Consider the following 10,049-nt stretch of genomic DNA (forward strand, 5'->3'; position numbering starts at 1 on the left):
ACCAATGACCACTGAAAAAGGCCTCCCCCCTCCCCCCCCCGGTGATAGAGTCATGAATTTGTTGTCCACAGTTTGTAACCCTGTTAAATTGAAGTGGCTAATTGGCATCTCACATAATTTCTTTACAGTTACTAGAGGAACACAATAACCACACAAGATTCAAATGAAAACAGAACTTTTTATTTACAAAGGAGAGGCGGGGGGGACCTTTAACTGGGAGAAGGAGGGGGGCAGTTACTGGGACGGGTGGCCCCTGTGAGTGCCCCTCTGGGGGCGGACCTGCCCACGCTGGGCAGACTGTGTTGGGGCAGCCTGCACGCTGAGGTGGCCACGAGAAGGAGTACGAGTAGGAGCACGGTCAGGGTCAGGAGCAGGAGCACGGTCAGGGTCAGGAGCAGGAGCAGGGGCAGGGTCAGGAGCAGGAATAGGGGCAGGGGCAGGGAGAGGAGCAGGAGCTGGGAGAGGAGCAGGGATAGGAGGGGGTATGGGCTGTGCTCCGGGAGGGATGGCAGGGGCATGCGGTCCGGCCATGCCGTAGTGGATGGCATGTATTAAATGTGCCGTCAGGGTGCCCATTGTGGCGTGCATCTCGCGGCATTCCTCCAGGAACGCAGCCCATCCCTCCTGCCGCCACTCCTGGTCCCCCTGCACACGCTCCGCAATGGAGGTCTGGATCCCCTCCACCGCAGTGACGTGACGCCGAAGCAGCTGGTCCCGGTGTCGGAGCCTGGACCTCCGGGCTTGGGCAGCTGGGGGTGCTGCTGTTGCTGGAGTCGCGGGTCTGGTGCTGGGTCCCGCTGCAGGGAAGAGAAGAAAGGATGGGTCAGTCAAGCAGGCCGTCCACTGTCCCCACACCTCCATGCCCTCCACCCCGGAGCCCAGGTGACCGCACAGTTGTGGCTTGGGCCCACTCGGTTCCCCTCCTGCTCCAGTGTTGTATGTTGCCAAGGAGGACCGCCCCTGGAGTAGGGTCCTCCCTCCAGTATTGTAAGCACCAGTCTGTATCCTGGCCCCGTGCAGGGCGGGAGGGTGCTTATGCTGCGTTCACCTGTGGAACTCCCTGCCGGTGGACACTGTGAAAAGCTTAGGGCTAATCAGTGGTGTTTGACAGGGAGCGAGATGCATCCCCACGGCAGTGCCTGGATGCACACCTGTCAGTGGCGGTCTGGGCTCTCAGATCCCCTCGCGTGGGATATCTCCTGGACAGAACCAGAAGGGTGACTGGGTGGGGGATGTCCCATCCTTGCAGCAAAACTCAGGGGCCCTTCTCCCTCCCACTATCCCTCCCGTAAGCCTGGTAGCCCAGGGACAGTTGTGGCCACAGTGGGGACTTCCCTCGGGGAACCTGCCAAGGCACTGGGAGCAGGTGAGGGGCTTGGTGGGGGTCCACGGTCACAGGACTGTGACACTGCGCTTATCCCAGGAGCAGCTGGCTGTGCCTCACAGCCAGGCATGGGACAGTGTGCCGTTCCCTGTGCTGCACCCCTTGGTGGGGCTGCGGGCTCTGGGCTGAGTCCCTGGGGCCCTGGCCGGTTCCAGCCGGCATCCACCCTTCCCCCTGGTCCCGCTGAATGTGTGCGAGGAGCACGGTCCCAGGCGTGCCCTGCAGCTGCCTGCCACGGCCACCTGCCGCTCGGTCACCAGGCTGCACGTGGTTGCACGTGCTGCTAACTGCCTCATGTTATGCAGCGTGCAGCTGACATGGCCTGAGTGACATGCTCTCCCCCTCCCCCCTCCGGGCACCTGGCTCTCCCTCCCCCCCGCCCTCCGCCCCCCGCCCTTTGGGAGTGTAACCTGCAAAGACTCACCAGTGGGTTCCTCCCCGGCCACAGAGGAGCTGCTGGAGGGGGCCTGCTGGGTGGCAATGCTGGCCTCCTCTCCCGACGCGCCGCCACTGTCGTCTCCCTCCTCCGGCTCGGTGGGATGGTTGATGGGGGGTGCTGGCAGGTGTCTACAGGGACAGCTGGGGCTTGCGGGGCTGGCTCACCCAGAAAAGAGTGCATCCTCTCAAAATAGGGGCAGGCATCGGGTCCTGCTCCCCTCCCCTCCATGGCCCGCACGTACCCCAGCTGCAGCTCCTTCACCTTGGAGCACACCTGCTCACAGTTGCAGCTGGGGTGGCCTTGCTGGGCCAGGTTCCGTGCCAGACGGGTGTACAGCTCTGCATTCCGGCGGTGGGACTGCAGGTCATGGAGACCCTCCTTCTCCTCTCACAAGTCCAGGAGGGTCTCCAGCTCCCTAGGGGTCCAGGAGGGGGCCCTGCATTTGCGGCCCCTGGGGGCTTCCTCCCCTGCCCCGGGTGACGGTGGCTGACGATCACTTGGAGCTGCCATGCCTGCACTGAGGTGGCTGGGCAGCACAGTTGCCACATGGCAGAGCGGGGAAGGGTGGTCTCTGGGGGGCTCCTGCCACGTGCGGCCAGTAGCGTGCGGGCTCTTTAAGCCCTCGGGTAACACGGAAGTCCGCAGCTTCTACGGGGTCTCCCGCCGTCCAAACCGCTTTTTTCCGTTTCTTCTGCTTTTCTGGAAAAGCTGTCTACACTGGCCCTTTTCCGGATAAGCTTTTCCGGAAAAAGGACTTATGCCCGAGCGGGAGCAGCATACGGTTTCCAGAATAGCGGCTGATTTTGTACAGTATAGCGTCGATGCTTTTCCGGAAATTCAAGGGCCAGTGTAGACAGCTCACAGCTTATTCTGGAAAAGCGGCTGATTTTCCGGAATAAGTGGCCCAGTGTAGACACACCCAACATGTGGATACAGCTTCACATTCAGTCACCTGTACTGTAGCAGTGCAGAGAGAGGCGCAGCGGGGGCTACCAGGGAGAGCATTAGAATAGTAATGTAGCCATGTTAGTCTGGTCTTGCTGAAACAAAAGACAGGACTATGCAACACTTTAAAGACTAACAAGATGGTTTATTAGGTGATGAGCTTTCATGGGCCAGACCCACTTCCTCAGATCTGTTCGTCTTTAAAGTGCTGCATAGTCCTGTCTTTTGTTTCAGGAGAGCATTAGGGACACTTATCTTTATGAGCATGATCAGGAAGTTGTCCTATGCTCAGGTCCTGATACATTTTGCCCTGAGAGGGGAAATAAAAACCCCTCTCTGCCCCCCATCTTTGCATACTTGAAAGGTGGCTTATTCCCCTGGTTAACTGTTACCCCATGCTGCCCCATGTGCAAAAGCCCAGCACAGGGACTGACAGCATCTTCCCCTGAGCCATACCCCAGTTTCTACACAGCCTGCACACAGAGGCTGGCAGCATCTGCCCCTGAGCCAAACCCCAGCTCTTACTCCCCCTCACACTCACACGGATTGGCAGCATCTCCCCACTGAGACCAACCCCAGCCTTTGCACACACACGGACTGACAACATCTCCTTCCTGAACCCAACCCCAGCTCTTCCTCCCCTCCCCCCGCCCTATGGTTTGGCAGCATCTCCCCCAACTCTAATCCCAGCTTGTACCCCCCCCCACACACACAGGGGCTGGCAGCATCTCCCCCCTGAGCCAAACCCCAGCTCCTACCCCCCAACAGGGGCTGACAGCATCTCCCCCATGAGCCAAACCCCAGCTCTTACACCCCCCCACACAGGGACTGGCAGAGTCGCCCCCACCCCCCCAAACCAAACCCCAGCTCCTACCCCCACCACATGTGTTTGCAGCATCTTCCCACTGAACCCAACCCCAGCCTTTATCCCCCGCACACACACAAGGGCTGGTAGTATCACCCTCCTGAGCCAAACCCCAGCTCTCTCCCCACCCCCACACACGGGCTGACAGCATCTCCCTGTTGTGCCAAACCCCAGCTCCTAAGCCCCCACCCCTACAGGAACTGGAAGCATCTCCCCTCTGAGCCAAACCCCAGCTCTTACTCCCTACACACACACACACATACAGAGGCTGGCAGCATCTCTCCACTGACGGCAACCCAAGCCTTTTACTCCCCCCTCCACACACGGGGCTGGCAGCATCTTCCCCTCTAAGGTAAACCACAACTCCTACCCCCGACACACACACACAGGAGCTGGCAGCATCTCCCCTTTGAGCCAAAACCTAGCTCTTACCCCACACACAAAGGCGCTAGCAGCATCCCCCTGCTGTGCCAAACCCCAGCTCCTATACCTTCCCTCCCCCACACACAGGGGCTGGCATAATTTCCCCACTAAGCCCAACCCCAGATCCCCCCCACACACAGGACTTGGCAGCATCTCCCCCTTGAGACAAACTCCAGATCTTACCCACACACACACACACAGGAACTGGCAGCACCTCCCTGCTGTACCAAATCCCAGCTCCTATCCCCCCCCCACACACACACACACAAAGGGAGTGGAAGCGTCTCCCCTCGGAGCCAAACCCCAGCTCTTACCCCCACACTCATAGGGGATGGCAGGATCTCCACCCTGAATCCAACCCTAGCTACTCCCCTTCACCACATGGGTGCTGGCAGCATCGTGCCTGAGCCAAACCCCAGCTTTTACCCCCACACTCATAGGAGATGGCAGCATCTTCCACCCTGAGGTAAACCCCAGCTCCTACCACACATAAACGCAGGGGCTGGCAGCATCGCCCCTGAGCCAAACCCCAGGGCTGTGTCTACACTGGCCGCAAGTTCTTGCACAAGAACACAGATGTTCTAATGTAAAAAATCAGTGCTTCTTGTGCAAGAACTATGACATTCCCGCTCAGGAATAAGCCTTCTTGGGCAAGTGTTCTTGCGCAAGAGGCCAGTGTAGACAGGCAACGTGAATTTCTTGCGCAAGAAAGCCCGATGACTAAAATGGCCATAGGAACTTTCTTGCGCAAGACAGCCTCTACACTGGTATGGATGCTTGCGCAAAAGCACATGCCAGTGTAGATGCTCTTTTGTGCAAATACTTTAATGCAAAAACTCTTTCATTAAAAGTATTTGCACAAAATCTTGCAAATGTAGACATAGCCCAGATCTTACCCACCCAGGGTATGTCTACACTACAAAGTTAGCTCGAACTAACGGACGTTAGTTCGAACTAACTTTCATAGGCGCTACACTAGCGCTCCGTTAGTTCGAATTTATTTCCATGAGGTTTAAGCCTAGTTCGAACTTGCTAGTTCGAATTAAGGGCTGTGTAGACCCTTAATTCGAACTAGTGGGAGGCTAGCCCTTCCCAGCTTGCCCTGGTGGCCACTATGGCCAACACCAGGCAAACTTGTCTGCCCCCCTCCTGGCCCAGGAGCCCTTAAAGGGCCACGGGCTGGCTACACAGTTTGTGCCAGTTGCAAGGCTGCCAGCACCCGTGCCAGCACACCCTGCACCTGACACCCATGAGCCAGCCACCCGAGGAAACCCAGCCCTCCCCCTCATCCCGGGACCAGCCTGGCGGCTCCCAGGACCCTGCCCGGGGCCGCAAGAGGCGGGCGCCCGCGTGGTCTAGTGCGGAGATCGTGGACCTCATCCAGGTTTGGGGGGAAGCCTCCAATGTCCACGATCTCCGCACTAGCCACAGGAATGCGGCTGTATACGGCCGCATGGCTGACAGCCTGGCTGCCAGGGGCCACCAGCGCAGCTGGGAGCAGGCGCACTACAAAATCAAGGACCTGCGGCAGTCCTACTTCCGGGCCTGCCTGCCAGGAGCTGACCTGGAGGCGTGCCCCCACTTTCACGCCCTGGACCGCCTCCTGGGGGCTCATGCCGTCCCTGCCCCCCGGGACGTGATAGACGCCAGGGCAGAGGGACCGCTCCAAGAGACCGAGGAGGAGGAAGAGGAGGAGGGCTCCGAGAGCCAGGAGCCTGCCAGCAGCCTGCTCAGGACCCGGGACCCCCGAGGCACCCCACAGAGCCGCTCGCCTGTGTTGTCCGAGGCCGGGGAGGCATCCACCTGTGAGTACCATCTTGCTCCCCTTATGTGTACGGGGGACTGGGGTGAGAGGGAGCCCCGGGACCATGCGCCTGGGCCTTGCCCACCACGGAGCAGCAGCTGGGGATCCTGCAGGGGCCCTGGCCTTGCAGAGGGGAGCTGGGTTTCACACACCTTGGCCCCTGGGGTAATTGACCGCTGGTCTTGTTTCACCACAGCCGCAGCACCTGGGCCTGTAGGGCGCACCACCCCGCCTGCAGCAGCTGCCCATGCCCGGGCAAGCAGGAGAGCCAGGAACCAGGAGGAGTACCAGAGATGGCACCTCCAGTTCCTGGAGCAACAGATCCGTATCCAGGACCACTGGGTCCAGGAGGACCTGAGGCTGCGCCGGAGGAGTTTGGAGGCCCTGGAGGAGCAGGGCCGTGCCCTGCGAGGCCACCTCCAGAGCCTGCTGGACCGCTTCCCAATTCCTCCTGCTCCTGCTCCTGCTCCTGCTCCTGCTCCCCCTGCTCTCTCTCCTCCTTCTCCTCCCCCTGCTCCCCCAGCTCCCGCTCCTGCTTCCTCCACACCCCCCGTCCCTCCTGCCCCACCCTCCACAACCATTCTCCACTGACGCCCCCAGACTCGCAGCGTTGCGAGACAGGAGAGGCAGCCGGACCCCCACCCCTGAGTTTTCCTTTCCCTTCCTCCTTTCCCTCCCCTTCCAGCTCCCTCGTCCCAGGTTTCCCCCTCCCCTCTCCCACCCTCCATCCTCCCTCCCCTCACCCCAGTTATGTAAAATAAAAAGACATTTTTGTTTGAAAAACAGGTGTCTTTATTTGACAGTAGGTAGGGAGGGGAAAGGGGAAGAGGGTAGGGTGGACGAAGGCCCCAGTGGGGCATGCAGGGAGAGGTCAGTCCTCCTCCTCCACCAGGAAGCTCTCCCACAGGGCTTCCCGGATCCGGACGGCCCCCCACTGGGCTTCCCGGACGGAGGCGGTGCGGGGCTGACCGTAGTGGCCAGCCATGGGGTCAGCCTCAGCCATCCAGGCTGGCAGGAAAGCCTCCCCCTTTCGCTCACATAAATTGTGGAGCACACAACATGCTGCCACCACGGGAGGGATGTTGTGCTCGGCCAGGTCCAGACGGGTGAGGAGGCATCGAAAGCGGGCTTTCAGTCGCCCAAAGGCCCCCTCCACCATGATACGGGCCCTGGTCAGCCTGGCATTGAAGGCCAGGCGGGAGGGATTGAGGTGCCCCGTGTAGGGCTTCATCAGCCACGGCTGCAGTGGTTAGGTGGCATCCCCCACCAGGCACACGGGCATGTCCACGTCCCCGACCCTGATGTGGCGGTTGGGGAAGAAGGTCCCGTCCTGCAGCCGCTGGCACACGGAGGAGTTGTAGTACACCCGGGCATCGTGTGCTTTGCCGGACCAGCCCACATTAATGTCCGTGAACTGTCCCCACTGGTCACACACGGCCTGCAGGAGGATGGAGAAGTACCCCTTGCTGTTGATGTACCAGGACGCCTGGTGTTCCGGGGCACGGATGGGGATGTGTGTCCTGTCGATGGCCCCCCCGCAGTTGGGGAAGCCGAGGGCGCCGAATCCCCGGATGACGGCGTCCGGGTCGGCGAAGCGGACCACCCTGCGGAACAGCACCCGGTTGATGGCCTTGACCACCTGCGGAGAGAGACACAGCAAAGCGCCAATCAGTGGGGCGCCCGGGTGGCTGGGAGCATTCGTGCCCTGGCAGTGCCCCGTGCCCCACTTCCGGAAGCAACCCCCCTGGCACCGTGTAGTACGGCCAGGACAGACCGACCCCTCCGGTGCGGGGTGCTTTCACCTCCTCCCGCCCCCCCTTTGTCCCTGGGGCGGCCCATCCCCTCCTCGCAGGCCCCCTTCCTCCCGACGCAGTGGCCGACGAGTGCCATACCTGCATGAGCACCGCTCCGACGGTGGATCTCCCCATGCCAAACTGGTTCCCGACGGATCGGTAGCTGTCCGGCGTGGAGAGCTTCCAGAGGGCGATGGCCACCCGCTTCTGGAGGGAGATGGTGGGCCTCATGCAAGTGTCCCTTCTGCGCAGAGCAGGGGCGAGCCACTCGCAGAGCTCCAGGAAGGTGTCCCTCCTCATCCTGAAGTTCTGGGTCCACTGTCGGTCTTCCCAGCACTCCAGGACGATGCGGTCCCACCAGTCGCTGCTGGTGTCCAGACGCCAGATGTGGCGGGGCACACCGGTGCCGGGGCGCGCCGGTGCTGGGGTGCCACCGCGGCTCCTCCACGGCCCCCAGGGCGGCCAGGTGGAGAGGCAGGGGGCTGACGTGCACCAGGTGGTGCCAGGCAGCCTCCAGCCATTGCTGGCAGGCTTGCAGCAGCAAGTCCAGAAAGTGCACCGGAAGGTGCAGAGCAAGCTCTGGCTCCATGTTGCCACCTGCGGCTGCCCCCCCGAAGGGAAGCACCGACACTGACGGGCACAGAGACCAACGCTTTGCTGTCCCTCGGTGAGGTTGGCAAGAAAGCAGGAAAAGCTGAGAAGCTGTCCAGGGGGGTGCCTTTAAGCACGAGCCTCAGATAGCCTCAGACAGCAGCCACACAACGCAACTACTGACCTGATGCCCTGCCAGAACTGGTTTCAGCCGCTCTTAAATGCCCCCCTGCGTCCAATCAGTGTGGACACGCTAGTTCGAATTAGCAAAACGCTAATTCGAACTAGTTTTTAGTTCTAGACGAGTTAGTTCAAATTAGCTTAGTTCGAATTAACTAATTCAAACTAAGTTAGTTCGAATTAGCGCTGTAGTGTAGACGTACCCCCACACAAACACACAGGGGCTGACAGCCAGCATCTCCCAGCTAAATCCAACCCCAGCCTTTACCACCCCCACCCCCACCCCCACCCAAACAGGAGCTGGCAGCATCTCCCCTCTGAGCCAAAACCTAGCTCTTACCCCTCTAACTCCCCCCGCCACACACACACGTGTGCGCGCTGGCAGCTGCTGTGCGAAACCTATAGAGTCATAGAACCATAGAGCTGGAAGAGACCTCAGAAGGTCATCAAATCCAGCCCCCTGGTCTAGGCAGGACCAATCCCAACTTAAATCAACCTGGCCAGGGCTTTGTCAAGCCAAGATTTAAACACCTCTAGGGATGGAGACTCCACTATTTCCCTAGGTAACCCATTCCAGTGCTTCACTACCCTTCTAGTGAAATAGTTTTTCCTAATATCCAACCTGGACCTCTCCCACCACAACTTGAGATCATTGCTCCTTGTTCTGCCATCTGTCACTACTGAGAACAGCCTCTCTCCATCCTCTTTGGAACCTCCCTTCAGGAAGTTGAAGGCTGCTATCAAGTCCCCCCTCACTTCTTTAGCTTCTGCAGACTAAACAGACCCAACTCCCTCAGCCTCTCCTCATAGGTCTCATGCTTCAGCCCCCTAATCATTTTGGTTGCCCTCCACTGAACCCTCTCCAAAGCATCCACATCCTTTTTGTAAGGGGGGGGGGAGCCCAGAACTGGACACAATACTCCAGGTATGGTCTCACCAGAGCCGAATAAAGGGGAATAATGACATCTCTGGATCTGCTGGCAATGCTCCTTTTAATGCAGCCTACTATGCCATTAGCCTTCTTGGCTACAAGGGCACACTGTTGACTCATATCCAGCTTCTCATCCACTGTAACCCCCAGATCCTTTTCTGCAGAACTACTGATGAGTGCTAACAGGAAGTTTAGAGACCTCAGCTTCCACGCCTTCCCTCCCTCTCCTGCCCCCCACCCCACAGGGGCTGGCAGCATTTCCCCACTGAGCACAACCCCAGCCTCTACCCCCTCCACACACACGGGCTGACAACATCTCCCCCCGAGCCAGATCCTCCCCCCGCCTGATTTTTCTAGTCCATCCGCTTTTCTGCTCCATCCTGAAGCGCCCTGCTCCCTCTGGCCCCCGCGTTCGTCGGTAAAGCTGGTAAAGAGCTGGAGCAGTGTCCGAATCCACATAAGGGCAGAGTGAGGGCAACAGCAACAACAGCTCTTACTGAGCATGCTCAGTTCCAGTGCACATGCTCTAAACACTTCGCAGCGCGTTCTGCGGCGCAGCTGTTTCTGTCGCTATACGCACACCTCAGCCCGGGATATTGCGCATGGTTCACTGGGGTAGGGGGCGTCTTCAAAGCGCGCCCTAAGGAGCCGAGTCTGAGAGACGCTGCTGTCGCTACAGCCCGGTGTGTGCTCG

At 59.7% G+C, this 10,049-nt stretch overlaps 1 protein-coding gene across 1 annotated transcript; it reads left to right on the forward strand.

Moving 5' to 3' along the window:
* The first annotated feature begins 3,685 nt into the window (after positions 1-3,685).
* LOC142821507 (uncharacterized) lies at positions 3,686-6,602 on the forward strand. Its single transcript, XM_075912648.1, has 2 exons — positions 3,686-5,861; positions 6,057-6,602. The coding sequence occupies exons 1-2, from the start codon at positions 5,306-5,308 to the stop codon at positions 6,449-6,451; spliced, it is 951 nt and encodes a 316-aa protein (XP_075768763.1). The 5' UTR covers positions 3,686-5,305; the 3' UTR covers positions 6,452-6,602.
* The last annotated feature ends 3,447 nt before the right edge of the window (positions 6,603-10,049 follow it).

Source organism: Pelodiscus sinensis, chromosome 31 (genome assembly GCF_049634645.1).
Source record: "Pelodiscus sinensis isolate JC-2024 chromosome 31, ASM4963464v1, whole genome shotgun sequence".
Lineage (NCBI taxonomy): Eukaryota > Metazoa > Chordata > Testudines > Trionychidae > Pelodiscus > Pelodiscus sinensis.